Source organism: Nerophis lumbriciformis, linkage group LG03, assembly GCF_033978685.3.
Source record: "Nerophis lumbriciformis linkage group LG03, RoL_Nlum_v2.1, whole genome shotgun sequence".
NCBI classification, from domain to species: domain Eukaryota; kingdom Metazoa; phylum Chordata; class Actinopteri; order Syngnathiformes; family Syngnathidae; genus Nerophis; species Nerophis lumbriciformis.
The window spans coordinates 70,748,104-70,767,500 of NC_084550.2; the positions used below are offsets into that span (position 1 = coordinate 70,748,104).

A 19,397-nucleotide genomic window follows, 5' to 3' on the forward strand; every position below is an offset into this window, starting at 1 on the left:
TTATGTTTTTTACGTGCATTACACAACATAGTTATGTACTGTTATGTTTTTATGTGCATAACACAACATAGTTATGTACTGTTTATTATGTTTTTAATGGGCATTACACAACATAGTTATGTATTGTTTATTATGTTTTTTAATGTGCATTACACAACATAGTTATGTACTGTTTATTATGTTTTTTACGTGCATTACACAACATAGTTATGTACTGTTTATTATGTTTTTAATGTGCATTACACAACATAGTTATGTACTGTTTATTATGTTTTTAATGGGCATTACACAGCATAGTTATGTACTGTTTATTATGTTTTTAATGTGCATTACACAACATAGTTATGTACTGTTTATTATGTTTTTAATGTGCATTACACAACATAGTTATGTACTGTTTATTATGTTTTTTATGTGCATTACACAACATAGTTATGTACTGTTTATTATGTTTTTTATGTGCATTACACAACATAGTTATGTACTGTTTATTATGTTTTTAATGTGCATTACACAACATAGTTATGTACTGTTTATTATGTTTTTTACGTGCATTACACAACATAGTTATGTACTGTTTATTATGTTTTTAATGTGCATTACACAACATAGTTATGTACTGTTTATTATGTTTTTTACGTGCATTACACAACATAGTTATGTACTGTTTATTATGTTTTTTACGTGCATTACACAACATACAAATGTGTTTTCCAGGGGGACAAAGAAGCAGAGCTCGGCCTTCCTTTCTCGCCGCTCTGCGACAGGAAGTCAACAATGGTGGCGCAGTCGCAGATTGGTGAGTGGATGGAAAGTTTACCTTGCGACAATTCTTCATATTTATTGTTGATGTTGCATGCGGAATATCACGTGTCACTTCCTTTGCGATGACGCCATGACCAAATATGTCCTCCAGTCGTAACCTTTTGGACGTCAATAATTCAATTGAATGTAATCGTTCCAAGAATGACTCTTTGAATGATTTATTTCCAACAAATAGTGGAGATCAGTGGTTTTTAGGCCTTTGGACCTTTGGGGCTCATTTCATTTCATTCATTACCGTGTTTTCTGGACCATAAGGCACACTGCTGATGAGCGGGTCTAGTCAGCTCTTTTTTCACACCAAATTATAGGGCGCATTAAAGGAGTCATAGTATGACTTTTTTCTAAATGTAAAAGACTTCCTTGTGGTCTACATAAAAAAATGTTTCCCGATTACCGTATTTTCCGCACTATTAGCCGCACCTAAAAACCACAAATTTACTCAAAAGCTGACAGTGCGGCTTATAACCCGGTGCGCTTTTATATATGGATTAATATTAAGATTCATTTTCATAAAGTTTAGGTCTCGCAACTACGGTAAACAGCCGCCATCTTTTTTCCCCGTAGAACAGGAAGCGCTTCTTCTTCTACGGCAAGCAACCGCCAAGGTAAGCACCCGCCCCCATAGAACAGGAAGCGCTTCTTCTTCTACTGTAAGCAACCACCCGCCCCCGTAGAAAAAGAAGAAGCGCGCGGATATTACCGTACGTTTCATTTCCTTTGTGTGTTTACATCTGTAAAGACCACAAAATGGCTCCTACTAAGCGACAGGTTTCCGGTTCATGAAAAGACGTAATCTCTCCATCCGCACACGGACTACTATTTCACAGCAACTGCCTAAAGACTTTCAAGAAAAGCTGGCTACTTTCCGTGCATATTGTAAAAACAAGATAGCTGAAAAAAAGATCCGGCCAGAGAACATTGTCAACATGGACGAGGTTCCACTGACTTTTGATATTCCTGTGAACCGCACTGTGGATACAACGGGAGCACGTACGGTGAATATTCGCACCACAGGGAATGAGAAGTCATCCTTCACTGTGGTTCTAGCTTGCCATGCTAATGGCCAGAAACTTCCACCCATGGTGATATTCAAAAGGAAGACCTTGCCAAAAGAGACCTTTCCAGCCGGCGTCATCATAAAAGCTAACTCGAAGGGATGGATGGATGAAGAAAAGATGAGCGAGTGGTTAAGGGAAGTTTACGCGAAGAGGCCGGGTGGCTTTTTTCACGCAGCTCCGTCCATGTTGATATACGACTCCATGCGCGCCCACATCACGCTGGTTTTTAATATATTATTAAAGTTTGACTGACCTATCTGACTGTTTTTTTGACATTCCCTTTAGCGCAGTTAGATGCGGCTTACAACACGGGGCGGCTTATAGGTGGACAAAGTTTTGAAATATGCCGTTCAGTGAAGGCGCGGCTTATAACCCAGGGCGCCTTATGGTGCGGAAAATACGGTAATTTATTCTGATGATCGTGTGAAGCCATGATTGGATTGGACTGGATTATAGGGCGCACTGCCGATTAATGGTCTATTCTCAATCTTTTTTCATATATAAAGTGCACTGGATTATAAGGCGCATTAAAGGAGTCATATTATTATGATTTTATTTTTAATTTAAAACACTATCTTGTGGTCTACATAACATGTAATGGTGGTTATTTGCTCAAAATGTTGCATAGATGATGTTTTACACATCATCTTCAACTCACTTTCTGACAGTCTCTTCAGGATGCGCCGTTTTGTGGGCACTCTTATTTACGTGCCTCCACTTGGACAGCGTCTTCTCCCCGTCATCTTTGTCGTAGCGGTGTAGCGTGCAAGGACGGGAGTGGAAGAAGGGTCAAAAGATGGCGCTAACTGTTTTAATGACACTCACACTTTACTTCAAAAGCAGCATCTCCTCATCCGTGGCTCACTAGTGCATACTTGCCAACCTTGAGACCTCCGATTTCGGGAGATGGTCTGGGTGGTCCCGGGGGGCGTGGTTGGGGGCGTGGTTAAGAGGGGAGGAGTATATTTACAGCTAGAATTCACCAAGTCAAGTATTTCATATATATATATATATATATATATATATATATATATATATATATGTCTTAATAAGGTTATCCAAAAAATAGTGCTCGATACCGTAGTAGAGCGCAATATATGTGTGTGGGAAAAAAAATCACAAGACTATTTCATCTCTACAGGCTTGTTTCATGAGGGGGGGTTCCCTCAATCATCAGGAGATTTTAATGGGAGCATTCGCATACCATGGTTTGTATAGGGCACAGAGTGGGTGGGTACAGGCTGGTGTAGGGGCGTGGTGATTGGCTCATGTGTTACCTAGGAGGTGTTTCCGTCTGTGGCGGCATGCTGTTACAATTTCGCTGCGCTTGTTGAGGGATGACAGGTCTGGACGGTAAATAATAAACAGTTTCTCTTTCAAGCATAGGTTGCATCTTTTATTACCACTATTGTAAGGTGTGCTGGATGCAAGAATTTGCCATGTTATTGAATATTCAACATTATTGTCTTTGAGGTCCCAAATGTGTTTGCTGAGTTCTGTGGTATTTCGCAGGTTTTGGTTCCTGAAAGAAGCCTTGTGATTGTACCATCTGGTTTTGAACTCTCCCTCGGTTAATCCTACATATGTGTCGGATGTGTTAATGTCCTTGCGTGTTACCTTAGATTGGTAGACAACTGATGTTTGTAAGCACCCCCCGTTGAGAGGGCAATCAGGTTTCTTGCGACAGTTGCAACCTTTGTTGGTTTTGGAGTCGCTCTGTTCGGGGGCCGACGGCTCATTTGCAATTGTTTTGTTGTGGTTTGAGATGATTTGTCGTATATTGTTCATGCAGCTGTAGCTCAATTTAATGTTGTTCTTGTTGAATACTTTTCTTAGGGTGTTGTCTTTGGGAAAGTGTTTGTCAATCAGATTGAGGAATTTGTGTCCAATGTTAGTTGAGACGTTTTTGCTGTATGGGGGGTTGTACCAGATGATGTCGTTTCGTTTTCTGTTCTTTTTCGGTTGGTTTCCTGGCGTGGGTTCATAGGTGAGGGTGAAATTGTATCCGCTTTCATCAAGGGCTTTTTGGTACGTGGTAATGTTGAATATTCAATAACATGGCAAATTCTTGCATCCAGCACACCTTACAATAGTGGTAATAAAAGATGCAACCTATGCTTGAAAGAAAAACTGTTTATTATTTACCGTCCAGACCTGTCATCCCTCAACAAGCGCAGCGAAATTGTAACAGCATGCCGCCACAGACGGAAACACCTCCTAGGTAACACATGAGCCAATCACCACGCCCCTACACCAGCCTGTACCCACCCACTCTGTGCCCTATATAATTCATGGTATGTGAATGCTCCCATTAAAATCTCTGTCAGCAAGTATACTGTGTGTGTTGCCCTTGAGTTCTTTGGAATGTGTTTTGACTAGCATTTTGTTTTGGCTACAGAGATGGGACGAGAGAGAGGGTGGTGGGATCGGGAAGACAGACCATTTTGGGGAGGCGCGATAGAATGTTCTAGGGTTAGACTGGTCTCAATCAAAATGTATATTGGCAAAGCTTTGAGAATATACAACAAAATACCTATTCTGTCTCTGGTGGTTTTTCAACTCAGCTTTAAGTGTCGGAAAGAACTTGGGAGCGAATTGTGACTTGAATTCCCTGGGAGGAACAACTGGTCCAAAACGCAACAATATATATATATATATATATATATATATATATATATATATATATATATAAGAAATACTTGACTTTCAGTGAATTCTAGCTATATATATATATATATATATATATATATATATATATATATATATATATATATATATATTTATTTTATTATATATATATATATATATATAAATAAGAAAAATATTTGAATTTCAGTGTTCATTTATTTACGCATATACACACACATAACACTCATCTACTCATTGTTGAGTTAAGGGTTGAATTGTCCATCCTTGTTCTATTCTCTGTCACTATTTTTCTAACCATGCTGAACACCCTCTCTGATGATGCATTCTGCTTCGTCTCCTTGTCGTGTGCGCAGTTGTGCACTGCACTCTCTAAAAGCCCGAGATGTTATTGTCACATATGCATGTACACTAGATGGCAGTATTGTCCTGTTTAAGAGTGTCACAACATTGCTGTTTACGGCAGACCAACTGCTTTAAGGACGTGAAAACGGGCTGTCGACACGTCACTCGGGTCCGCCTGAATTTCGGGAGAAAAATTTGTCCCGAGAGGTTTTCGGGAGGGGCGCTGAATTTCGGGAGTCTCCCGGAAAATCCGGGAGGGTTGGCAAGTATGCACTAGTGCAACAAAAACGCCCGAAATGTGTCCCGTGAAGAACCGTCCGACCGGAACTCTCTAATAACTAAAGTTTCTTGGGTGAATAATGCCAACTCACTACACCGGTATGTTTTTGGCGCTTCCATAGAGAGATATAAGTAAGAACTTTACACTACTTTATATTAGAAATGGCAACAGTGGAGGATGAATGTCACATAACAAGAAGATAGAGAAAAATAAGAAGATTATCGACTACGGACTACAGTGGCGGACGTGCACAAATTTTCAGGACTTATGCAGATCTCAAATACTGATCAGCAGGTACCAGAAGGTAAGAAAAGTTGCTTTTGCATAATATTGCAAAACAAAACGCCAGATAATATGTCTTACCATAGTAATACTTGTATCTCTGACTACGGTAGCCGTAATGCGCCGACAACCCATCAGGTGGCGCGGCTTCAAAGTCCTACTAAAATATTTTGACAGATTTTTGAGTGCCGTACATAATGTTCTTTATTTTCAATGGACCACTTTAAGTTTTGGTGTTGTTTACTGGCGTCATATTGCTGTCTACACGTATCTCGTATGTGTGACTGCCATCTACTGGTCACACTATGTACCAAAAAAAAATTGCTTCGAGGTCGGTAAGCACAACCAGAATTATTCCGTACATTAGGCGCACCGGGTTATAAGGCGCACTGTCGATTTCTGAGAATATATTCAGAATATTCAGTAATTATACTGTACGTACCGTATTTTCCGCACCATAAGGCGCCCTGGGTTATAAGCCGCGCCTTCAATGAACGGCATATTTCAAAACTTTGTCCACCTATAAGCCGCCCCGTGTTGTAAGCCGCATCTAACTGCGCTAAAGGAATGTCAAAAAAACAGTCAGATAGGTCAGTCAAACTTTAATAATATATTAAAAACCAGCGTGATGTGGGCGCGCATGGAGTCGTATATCAACATGGACGGAGCTGCTGAAAAAAGCCACCCGGCCTCTTCGCGTAAACTTAAACTTACCTTAACCACTCGCTCATCTTTTCTTCATCCATCCCTTCGAGTTAGCTTTTATGATGACGCCGGCTGGAAAGGTCTCTTTTGGCAAGGTCTTCCTTTTGAATATCACCATGGGTGGAAGTTTCTGGCCATTAGCATGGCAAGCTAGAACCACAGTGAAGGATGACTTCTCATTCCCTGTGGTGCGAATATTCACCGTACGTGCTCCCGTTGTATCCACAGTGCGGTTCACAGGAATATCAGTTGCTGTGAAATAGTAATCCGTGTGCGGATGGAGAGATTGCGTCTTTTCATGAACCGGATCCCTGTCGTTTAGTAGGAGCCATTTTGTGGTGTTTACAGATGTAAACACACAAAGGAAATGAAACGTACCGTACGGTAATATCCGCGCGCTTTTTCTTCTTCTACGCGGGCGGGTGGTTGCTTACAGTAGAAGAAGAAGCGCTTCCTCTTCTATGGGGGCGGGTGCTTACCTTGGCGGTTGCTTGCGTAGAAGAAGAAGCACTTCCTCTTCTACGGGGAAAAAAGATGGCGGCTGTTTACCGTAGTTACGAGACCGAAACTTTATGAAAATGAATCTTAATATTAATCCATATATAAAGCGCACCGGGTTATAAGGCGCACTGTCAGCTTTTGAGAAAATTTGTGGTTTTTAGGTGCGCCTTATAGTGCGGAAAATACGGTATATGTACATATATACATTCCATGTATATATGTGCTGGAGCCTATCTCAGCTGCACACGGGCGGTAGGCGGGGTACACCCTGGACAAGTCGCCACCTCATCGCAGGGCCAACACAGATAGTCTTTGGAGGTGGGAGGGGCCTATCTCCAGGTGCATGTCTTTGGAGGTGGGAGGAAGCCGGAGTAGAACCCACGCACTCACGGGGAGAACATGCAAACTCCACACAGAAAGATCCCGAGCACGGGATTGAACTCAGGACCTTCATATTGTGAGGATACCATTAACAAAAAAATCCTCAAAACAGCCCACTACCTATAATATGGCCTTTTTAAACATCAGATCATTGTCTCCCAAAACGTTGTTAGTTAATGAGGTCATTAGAGACAACAGTCTTAACGTCATTGGTCTCAGTGAAACCTGGCTCAAACCAGATGAATTTTTCACGCTTAACGAGGCATCTCCTTCTAACTATACGAATGCACATATTGCCCGTCCCCTTAATATACAATGAAAACCTTACCCCTAACCTAAGTAATAAATATAAATCATTTAAGGTGCTTACTATGAGATCTGTCACACCGCTACCTCTCTACCTTGCCCCCCTGGGCCCTATTTGGACTTTATTGTCAGAGTTTGTCGCTGATCTAGTGACACACACAGATAATATAATTATAATGGGGGATTTTAATATCCATATGAATACCACATCAGACCCTTCGTGCGTGGCGCGCCAGACTATAATTGATAGCTGTGGTCTTTATTTGTATTATTTTTACAGTGTTTATTTAATATATAAAAATGTTTCTAAATATTCATGAGTAAATGTATGACATATTATTATAGCTTATTTACAGACGTTATATCTTACAAAAGAACAGAAACATGAAAAATAGTAATAATAATGTTTAGAAAAAAACGCATTTTATCAAATTTCATGAAGAAAAAATTGTTTCTTATTTTGAAAAAAAAAAGGCCTACAATTTTCTTCAGGTGAGTCGAGAGACACTTAATGTGCATTACACAATGAAGTTATGTACTGTTTATTATGTTTTTATGTGCATTGCACAACATAGTTATGTACTGTTTATTATGTTTTTTACGTGCATTACACAACATAGTTATGTACTGTTTATTATGTTTTTAATGTGCATTACACAACATAGTTATGTACTGTTTATTATGTTTTTTAATGTGCATTACACAACATAGTTATGTACTGTTTATTATGTTTTTAATGTGCATTACACAACATAGTTATGTACTGTTTATTATGTTTTTTAATGTGCATTACACAACATAGTTATGTACTGTTTATTATGTTTTTCAGTGTGCATTACACAACATAGTTATGTACTGTTTATTATGTTTTTATGGGCATTACACAACATAGTTATGTACTGTTTATTATGTTTTTATGTGCATTACACAACATAGTTATGTACTCTCTACCTTGCCCCCCTGGGCCCTATTGGGACTTTATTTTCAGAGTTTGTCGCTGATCTAGTGACACACACAGATAATATACTTATAATGGGGGATTTTAATATCAATATGAATACCACATCAGACCCTTCGTGCGTGGCGCTCCAAACTATAATTGATAGCTGTGGTCTTTATTTGTATTATTTTTACAGTGTTTATTTAATATATAAAAATGTTTCTAAATATTCATTAGTAAATGTATGACATATTATTATAGCTTCTTTACAGACGTTATATCTTACAAAAGAACAGAAACATGAAAAATAGTAATAATAATGTTTAGAAAAAAACGCATTTTATCAAATTTCATGAAGAAAAACTTGTTTCTTATTTTGAAAAAAAAAGGCCTACAATTTTCTGCAGGTGAGTCGAGAGACACTCTTTGGGGAAATATGTCACATCGCTGATGATATCACTTTGTCGTTTTGTTGCTGCAATTTTAAAGTCATGAATTATTCCAAATAAAAGGATTGGAGGACGAAGAAGACATCAGAAGTGCATTATTGATGTTTTGCTGTGCAGGCTTCGTGGACTTCATCGTGGTGCCCACCTTCACCGTGCTGACGGACATGATGGAACGCATCGTCACGCCTCTCATGGACGAGGCCTCGCACTCGGGTTTAGCAGGCTTCCGGCGCTCCAGGTAAGATTTGTGCTATCAGTAAACGTCATCAGGCTCGCTAGTGATGGGTTGATGAGGCGTCATGAAGCGTTTCGACACATTGCAAAACTGTATTGATACTGTGTCGATACTGTGTCACTAAATACTGACATCTGCTGGACATTAAAAATCCCTACAGGCAACCTATGGACCGACTCAACTGACACTGATTTGATGCCCTAGTACAGGGGTCACCAACCTTTTTGAAACCAAAAACTACTTCTTGGGTACTGATTAATGCGAAGGGCTACCAGTTTGATACACACTTAAATAAATAAATATATTGTCATTTGTAAGTTACACGTAAGTGTGAGTTAAACAAGAATAGCTAAATAAATACATTTATATATATAAAAAAATGGGTATTTCTGTCTGTCATTCCGTCGTACATTTGTTTTTCCTTTTACGGAAGGTTTTTTGTAGAGAATAAATGATGAAAAAAACACTTAATTGAACGGTTTAAAAGAGGAGAAAACACGAAAAAAATTTAAATAAAATTTTGAAACATAGTTTATCTTCAATTTCGACTCTTTAAAATTCAAAATTCAACCGACAAAAAGGAGAAAAACTAGCTAATTTGAATCTTTTTGAAAATATTAAAAAAAGAATTTATGGAACATCATAAGTAATTTTTCCTGATTACCGTATTTTCCGCACTATAAGGCGCACCTAAAAACCACAAATTTTCTCAAAAGCTGACAGTGCGCCTTATAACCCGGTGCGCTTTATATATGGATAAATATTAAGATTCATTTTCATAAAGTTTCGGTCTCGCAACTTCGGTAAACAGCCGCCATCTTTTTTCCCGGTAGAACAGGAAGCGCTTCTTCTTCTACGCAAGCAACCGCCAAGGTAAGCACCCGCCCCCATAGAACAGGAAGCGCTTCTTCTTCTACTGTAAGCAACCACCCGCCCGCGTAGAAGAAGAAGAAGAAGAAGCGCGCGGATATTACGTTTCATTTCCTTTGTGTGTTTACATCTGTAAAGACCACAAAATGGCTCCTACTAAGCGACAGGTTTCCGGTTCATGAAAAGACGCAATCTCTCCATCCGCACACGGACTACTATTTCACAGCAACTGCCTAAAGACTTTCAAGAAAAGCTGGCTACTTTCCGTGCATATTGTAAAAACAAGATAGCTGAAAAAAAGATCCGGCCAGAGAACATTATCAACATGGACGAGGTTCCACTGACTTTTGATATTCCTGTGAACCGCACTGTGGATACAACGGGAGCACGTACGGTGAATATTCGCACCACAGGGAATGAGAAGTCATCCTTCACTGTGGTTCTAGCTTCTAACTTCCACCCATGGTGATATTCAAAAGGAAGACCTTGCCAAAAGAGACCTTTCCAGCCGGCGTCATCATAAAAGCTAACTCGAAGGGATGGATGGATGAAGAAAAGATGAGCGAGTGGTTAAGGTAAGTTTAAGTTTACGCGAAGAGGCCGGGTGGCTTTTTTCACGCAGCTCCGTCCATGTTGATATACGACTCCATGCGCGCCCACATCACGCTGGTTTTTAATATATTATTAAAGTTTGACTGACCTATCTGACTGTTTTTTTGACATTCCTTTAGCGCAGTTAGATGCGGCTTATAACACGGGGCGGCTTATGGGTGGACAAAGTTTTGAAATATGCCGTTCATTGAAGGCGCGGCTTATAACCCAGGGCGGCTTATGGTGCGGAAAATACGGTAAGATAAATTTTAGAATTTTGATGACATGTTTTAAATTGGTCAAAATCCAATCTGCACTTTGTTAGAATATTTAACAAATTGGACCAAGCTATATTTCTAACAAAGACAAATCAGTATTTCTTCTAGATTTTCCAGAACAAAAATTTTAAAAGAAATTCAAAATACTTTGAAATAAGATTTAAATTTGATTCTACAGATTTTCTAGATTTGTCAGAATCATTTTTTTTTTAATTTTAATCATAGTAAGTTTGAAGAAATATTTCACAAATATTCTTCGTTGAAAAAACAGAAGCTTAAATATTTATTATTCTTTACAATAAAAAATAAATACATTTACTTGAACATTGATTTAAATTGTCAGGAAAGAAGAGGAAGAAATTTAAAAGGTAAAAAGGTATATTTGTTTAAAAATCCTAAAATCATTTTTAAGGTTGTATTTTTTCTCTAAAATTGTATTTCTAAAAGTAATAAGAATCAAAGTCAAAAATAAATGAATTTATTTAAACAAGTGAAGACCCATCCATCCATCCATTTTCTACCGCTTATTCCAAGTGAAGACCAAGTCTTTAAAATATTTTCTTGGATTTTCAAATTCTATTTGAGTTTTGTCTCTTTTAGAATTAAAAATGTCGAGCAAAGCGAGACCAGCTTGCTAGTAAATAAATACAATTTAAAAAAATAGAGGCAGCTCACTGGTAAGTGCTGCTCTTTGAGCTATTTCTAGAACAGGCCAGCGGGCGACTGATCTGGTCCTTACGGGCTACCTGGTGACCGCGGGCACCGCGTTGGTGACCCCTGCCCTAGTATATACAATAATATAAACCAAGTCATTGTATTTCATTTAGGATTATTTCATATCTTCATTTAAATAAAAATATATTTGTATCTTTTTTAGATACAGTCAATAAATAATGTGAACATGTATCATAACATGGAAATCTAAGAGAACGTGTTGTGGATGATTGTGGACTGGGAATTTTTTTTATTAAATTTTTTTACACATTTTTATAAAAAAATAAAAAAAAAGTTTTTCCGACGTATTACATTTTAGACGATTTCTCTTCTTAGTTATTATTTCTCCGGCTGTAGAAAAGAGCCGCTCACAGGGCACAGAGGAGGCGACACAGTTGGCGTATCGGTCACGTGACCAAAACAGCTCATGATCGGTCACGTGACTTTCTAAAAGCGGTACGCGCACCGACACAGGGTTTCGCTCTATGAGCTCGACGCATGCGCCGATGCATCGGTGTTGCCGGACCCATCACTACTACACGCTTTGTCATGGTTTTGATGATTTCTTTCTTTAATTCAGCCGAGAAACAGCTGGTATCCGGAAATACTCGTAAGCTCCTACTGTATCTGACATCACATACGCCTCCCAATATCATTCATATTCTACTCACTACATACTTGCCAACCCTCCCGGATTTTCCGGGAGACTCCCGAAATTCAGCGCCTCTCCCGAAAACCTCCCGGGACAAATTTTCTCCCGAAAATCTCCCGAAATTCAGGCGGAGCTGGAGGCCACGCCCCCTCCAGCTCCATGCGGACCTGAGTGACGTGTTGACAGCCTGTTCACACGTCCGCTTTCCCACAATATAAACAGCTAATGATGGAGGGCGAGTTCTTGGTTTCTTATGTGGGTTTATTGTTAGGCAGTTTCATTAACGTCCTCCCAGCGCGGTAACAACACACAACAACAGCATTTCGTCTATGTAAAGCAGTTTGTCTGCCATAAACAGCAATGTTGTGACACTTTTAAACAGGACAATACTGCCATCTACTGTACATGCATATGTGACCCACCCATAATGTGTCACATTTTTGTGTTGATTTATTTATTTTATTTTGTGGTTTGAATTCGTTTTTGGAGCTGTCATTACACATTTATCAGTATTCACATTGGTCAGTAAGGGGCAGTAGGGCGTTTCTTCCCAATTGAATGCTATCACCTGCAGACCGGAAGTGTCTTGTCATTCTGATGAGCTCGACCAGTTTGTGAACAATTGAAACGTCCTGTGTGCTTTTTCCTCCTGTATAACAGGTTAGTTTTGGTGAATCAACTCACTGAATAATTTTCCATGTGATCTTTATAAGTTTAAGTACACATTCTGATGGTGGAGCCTAACTCTAAAGTGTTTGTGAGTTGTAGTTTTTATTTGTGAATGAATCCAGTGCACAGCTGCAGTAATCAATACAAAATGGCGACTTGAGTACGCAATGTTTATATAGGAACTTCTGATCCTAATTCAGACTCCCAAAATTAGAGCTCCCGTTTTCTTATTGGTTTTATAATGTATATTTGTATAATGTGTGTGTTCTGAAATAGTGACAGAGAATAGAACAAAGATGGACAATTCAACCCTTAACTCAACAATGAGTAGATGAGTATTATGTGTGTGTATAGGTGTAAATAAATGAACACTAAAATTGAAGTATTTCTTTTATTTATTTATATATATATAAATAAATAATAATTTATTATATATATATATATATATAATAAAATATATATACAGGTAAAAGCCAGTAAATTAGAATATTTTGAAAAACTTGATTTATTTCAGTAATTGCATTCAGAAGGTGTAACTTGTACATTATATTTATTCATTGCACACAGACTGATGCATTCAAATGTTTATTTCATTTAATTTTGATGATTTGAAGTGGCAACAAATGAAAATCCAAAATTCCGTGTGTCACAAAATTAGAATATTACTTAAGGCTAATACAAAAAAGGGATTTTTAGAAATGCTGGCCAACTGAAAAGTATGAAAATGAAAAATATGAGCATGTACAATACTCAATACTTGGTTGGAGCTCCTTTTGCCTCAATTACTGCGTTAATGCGGCGTGGCATGGAGTCGATGAGTTTCTGGCACTGCTCAGGTGTTATGAGAGCCCAGGTTGCTCTGATAGTGGCCTTCAACTCTTTTGCGTTTTTGGGTCTGGCAATCTGCATCTTCCTTTTCACAATACCACACATATTTTCTATGGGGCTAAGGTCAGGGGAGTTGGCGGGCCAATTTAGAACAGAAATACCATGGTCCGTAAACCAGGCACGGGTAGATTTTGCGCTGTGTGCAGGCGCCAAGTCCTGTTGGAACTTGAAATCTCCATCTCCATAGAGCAGGTCAGCAGCAGGAAGCATGAAGTGCTCTAAAACTTGCTGGTAGACGGCTGCGTTGACCCTGGATCTCAGGAAACAGAGTGGACCGACACCAGCAGATGACATGGCACCCCAAACCATCACTGATGGTGGAAACTTTACACTAGACTTCAGGCAACGTGGATCCTGTGCCTCTCCTGTCTTCCCCCAGACTCTGGGACCTCGATTTCCAAAGGAAATGCAAAATTTGCATGGTTGGGTGATGGTTTGGGGTGCCATGTCATCTGCTGGTGTCGGTCCACTCTGTTTCCTGAGATCCAGGGTCAACGCAGCCGTCTACCAGCAAGTTTTAGAGCACTTCATGCTTCCTGCTGCTGACCTGCTCTATGGAGATGGAGATTTCAAGTTCCAACAGGACTTGGCGCCTGCACACAGCGCAAAATCTACCCGTGCCTGGTTTACGGACCGTGGTATTTCTGTTCTAAATTGGCCCGCCAACTCCCCTGACCTTAGCCCCATAGAAAATCTGTGGGGTATTGTGAAAAGGAAGATGCAGAATGCCAGACCCAAAAACGCAGAAGAGTTGAAGGCCACTATCAGAGCAACCTGGGCTCTCATAACACCTGAGCAGTGCCAGAAACCCATGGACTCCATGCCACGCCGCATTAACGCAGTAATTGAGGCAAAAGGAGCTCCAACCAAGTATTGAGTATTGTACATGCTCATATTTTTCATTTTCATACTTTTCAGTTGGCCAACATTTCTAAAAATCCCTTTTTTGTATTAGCCTTAAGTAATATTCTAATTTTGTGACACACGGAATTTTGGATTTTCATTTGTTGCCACTTCAAATCATCAAAATTAAATGAAATAAACATTTGAATGCATCAGTCTGTGTGCAATGAATAAATATAATGTACAAGTTACACCTTTTGAATGCAATTACTGAAATAAATCAAGTTTTTCCAAATATTCTAATTTACTGGCTTTTACCTGTATATATAGCTAGAATTCACTGAAAGTCAAGTATTTTTAATATATATATATATATCTTAACCACGCCCACAACCACGCCCCCCGCCCCGCCCCCGACCACGCCCCCCCACCTCCCGAAATCGGAGGTCTCAAGGTTGGCAAGTATGACTCACTACATGATAGTCATCCAAACAATATACCGTACAAAACCCATTGACAATATTCTCAAGCAAAGCACATCAACTTTATGTTGTTTTACACTCAGTAATGGATGAACATGCTCATGTCTGACCATTGAGATATTGTTGCAATTTTTACAGTGTGTGTGTGTGTGTGTGTGTGTGTTTGTGTGTGTGTGTGTGTGTCCAGTCTGAACAGTATTAGCACGGAGGATGGCAAGAGGCACAGCGTGAAGAGCCTGGGATCAGACAGCTGCTCGTCAGGTCAGGGCTCTCTGCTGTCCATGGACATGAAGAACTTCAAGGCGCTGTGGAACGAAGAAGTCTATCAGAACAGAGAGCGGTGGAAAGCGCAGGCTGCCAAAGGTGGGGCCACACTTTTGTAACATTGGTGAAATCCACCAAAACTGGCTTACAGCGTTTTTTTGGTATCTCCAGTGATCATTTTTGGTAGTTGAACTTTGTAACTCTCATTAAATTAAAAAAAAAAATACTGTTTAATACGCAGCATTTGTACACACGTAAAACTAGGGATGATGTTTGATAAGAAATGATCGAGTTCGAGCCCATTATCGAATCCTCTTATCGAACCGATTCCTTATCGATTCTCTAATCGAATCCCGATAGGTTGTTGTATATGAAAAAAACCACAATATTTGGTTTAACAAAAGCTCACTTTTATTTTACAAGAAAAAACTAAAATAAAATAAAAATAAATAAATATTGACTGTTGTTTCCCAAAGTATATTAAGTGGGATTTTTCAGAAAAACAAATATATACAGTAACACAAAAACAACCTGTCTCTGTGATCACTATAGGTGTATAAATAATAATATAGTCTTAAATAAAATCAGTCCCTTGGGCACAAAACTGAAAATAATAGAGCTCTCCAAAAAGTGCACTTCTACTGCTATTGGAACATACTAACTACACACACAGGCAGACAGCTAACAAACAATCCAAGACGTCTAATAAAGTTCCAAAGCAGATTAATCCATTTAGGCTCTCTATTGTTGTTGGTCTTATCTTTACTTTTGTCTTGCATTGGACTGTTTTTTTTTTTTTTTTAAACTGAAATACACACAATGACAAATGTATAAGCTATGTGATTCAATTAACATACTGAAATGTAATGCGCAATATGTAAATATTAGCTTCACACAAATATACAGTACTATCATCAAACAACCTGTCTCTATGATCACTATAGGTGTATAAATAATAATATAGTGTTAAATAAAATCAGTCCCTTGGGCACAAAACTGAAAATAATACAGCTCTCCAAAAAGTGCACTTCTGCTGCTATTGGAACATACTAACTACACACACAGGCAGACAGCTAACAAACAATCCAAGACGTCTAACAAAGTTGAGTGTTGAAACTATTTCGATGGTGGAAATATACGACTGGCAGCCGTTTTAAGTCCTCAAAACATCCATTGAAACAGTGCACAAAAATCGTTTTTCAATAAACATCTTAGTATCAAACTTAACCACTTTCCACCTTAATATTGAGTTACATAAACAAGTTAAACATTTTACTTACAGACTTATCTTTTCTAAGGCTTGTAAGAGCTAATACAACTTGTCTACTTCTCAATTGTCTCATGAACTGAACTGACGTCGTCAACCTGGAAGTGCCCAAACTATTGACGTGCAGTATTTTCATATCGCCACAAGGTGTCAGTAAGAGTCTACAATCAAATGGGCATAACATTGCCCATTTGGGATTCCTTCCCAGGGATTCGAATAGAGAACCAACTATTTTTCTTTACTATAGTGACCTCGATAACGGGAACCGGTTCTCAAAAAGGGATTCGAGTCCATGGAATTGGTTCTTTTCTTATCGAACAACCGGGAGAATCGGTTTCGAACATCATCTCTACCTAAAACACACATACACACACACACCATACTTGCCAAACCTCCCGATTTTCCCGGGAGAGTCCCGAATTTCAGTGCCCCTCCCGAATATCTCCCGGGCAAGTAGAGCATAGATCGCGTTAGCACAAAATGGTGACAACGACTCCTTCCTGTCCACCTCAGAGGCGGAGGAGCGAGCCAAAAAAGAAGCGGAGGAGCGAGCCCATCAGGAGGAGTCTATGGACCCCCAAGAGGACCACTCAGAGTCCACACAGAGACCTGAGCCCACAGACGGCAAGCAGGAGCAGGATGTGGAGTCCAAGCAGGACGTAAGCGCATCGCCTGCCACTGAAGGCACACCACCACCACCACCACCTCCACCACCACCACCACCGGGTGGCGCTGCCGCACACAAGAGTCCCTCACTGCAGAACGGTAATGACAACATTCTTCATGTGCATACCAAACACCAGAAGACCTCACATGTGTTTCTTTCAGGAGAGTCGCCTGACAGCACCGACTCTGCAGGAAGTAAAGAGAGCAGAAGTAAACCAGTTGATGGTAAGTTGAATATTTATTTATTAATATTTATGTGCAGTGGAACCTTCAGAGCTACTTTCTAAACAACTTTTGTCTTCAAAAAATGTTGCACGGGAGCTTAAATCGTGCGATTTTTACGTTTTCTTTTTTTCTTGAGCAAAGAAGGGTTGCAGTTGTAGCAAAGAGTTCAAAGAAGACACAAGTGGTACCAGTTCTGTGTCCAGGCTGCTCAGTACAATACATCTAAAGGCTGCAGCGACAAAATGAGTCAAAGATGCAATTAGAATAGAACATACTTGCATACTTGCCAACCTTGAGACCTGCAATTTCGGGAGGTGGGGGGTGGGGGTGTGGGTGCGGGGGGGCGTGGTCGGGGCGGGGGCGTGGTTAAGAGGGGAGGAGTATATTTACAGCTAGAATTCACCAAGTCAAGTATTTCATATATATATATATATATATATATATATATATATATATATATATATATATATATATATATATATATATATATATAATATATATCCCCGCGACCCCGAAGGGAATAAGCGGTAGAAAATGGATGGATGGATGGATATATACAGGTAAAAGCCAGTAAATTAGAATATTTTGAAAAACTTGATTTATTTCAGTAATTGCATTCAAAAGGTGTAACTTGTACATTATATTTATTCATTGCACACAGACTGATGCATTCAAATGTTTATTTCATTTAATTTTGATGATTTGAAGTGGCAACAAATGAAAATCCAAAATTCCGTGTGTCACAAAATTAGAATATTACTTAAGGCTAATACAAAAAAGGGATTTTTAGAAATGTTGGCCAACTGAAAAGTATGAAAATGACAAATATGAGCATGTACAATACTCAATACTTGGTTGGAGCTCCTTTTGCCTCAATTACTGCGTTAATGCGGCGTGGCATGGAGTCGATGAGTTTCTGGCACTGCTCAGGTGTTATGAGAGCCCAGGTTGCTCTGATAGTGGCCTTCAACTCTTCTGCGTTTTTGGGTCTGGCATTCTGCATCTTCCTTTTCACAATACCCCACAGATTTTCTATGGGGCTAAGGTCAGGAGAGTTGGCGGGCCAATTTAGAACAGAAATACCATGGTCCGTAAACCAGGCACGGGTAGATTTTGCGCTGTGTGCAGGCGCCAAGTCCTGTTGGAACTTGAAATCTCCATCTCCATAGAGCAGGTCAGCAGCAGGAAGCATGAAGTGCTCTAAAACTTGCTGGTAGACGGCTGCGTTGACCCTGGATCTCAGGAAACAGAGTGGACCGACACCAGCAGATGACATGGCACCCCAAACCATCACTGATGGTGGAAACTTTACACTAGACTTCAGGCAACGTGGATCCTGTGCCTCTCCTGTCTTCCTCCAGACTCTGGGACCTCGATTTCCAAAGGAAACGCAAAATTTGCTTTCGTCAGAAAACATGACTTTGGACCACTCAGCAGCAGTCCAGCTCTTTTTTTCCTTAGCCCAGGTGAGACGCTTTGCGCGCTGTTTCTTGGTCAACAGTGGCTTGACACGAGGTATGCGGCAGTTGAAACCCATGTCTTTCAAGCGTCTCTTGGTGGTGGATCTTGAAGCACTGACTCCAACAGCTGTCCACTCCCTCTGAATCTCCCCCACATTTTTGAATGGGTTTTTTTTCACAATCTTGACCAGGGCGCGGTGATCCCTATCGCTTGTACACTTTTTCTGACCACAGTTTTTCCTTCCCTTTGCCTCTCCATTAATGTGTTTGGACACAGAGCTCTGAGAACAGCCAGCCTCTTCAGCAATAACCTTTTGTGTCTTTCCCTCCTTGTGCAATGTGTCGATGGTTGCCTTTTGGACAGCTGTCAAATCTGAAGTCTTCCCCATGTTTGTGTAGGCTTCAGAACTGGACTGAGAGACCATTTAAAGCCCTTTGCAGGTGTTTTGAGTTAATCAGCTGATTAGTTTGTGGCACCAGGTGTCTTCAAAATTTAACCCTTACACAATATTCTAATTTTGTGACACACGGAATTTTGGATTTTCATTTGTTGCCACTTCAAATCATCAAAATTA

General features: G+C 39.7%; 1 protein-coding gene across 3 annotated transcripts in view; it reads left to right on the top strand.

Annotated features, from left to right (window-relative positions):
* pde1cb (phosphodiesterase 1C, calmodulin-dependent b) overlaps positions 1 to 19,397 on the top strand; it is a 315,596-nt gene that overhangs the window by 290,568 nt on the left and 5,631 nt on the right. For all 3 annotated transcript variants that reach the window (XM_061941990.2, XM_072912884.1, XM_072912885.1), the window contains 5 exons: positions 718 to 799; positions 8,836 to 8,956; positions 15,128 to 15,303; positions 16,985 to 17,236; positions 17,300 to 17,362. In XM_061941990.2, the coding sequence (XP_061797974.1) occupies positions 718 to 799; positions 8,836 to 8,956; positions 15,128 to 15,303; positions 16,985 to 17,236; positions 17,300 to 17,362 (694 nt within the window). The remainder of the gene's footprint in view (positions 1 to 717; positions 800 to 8,835; positions 8,957 to 15,127; positions 15,304 to 16,984; positions 17,237 to 17,299; positions 17,363 to 19,397) is intronic.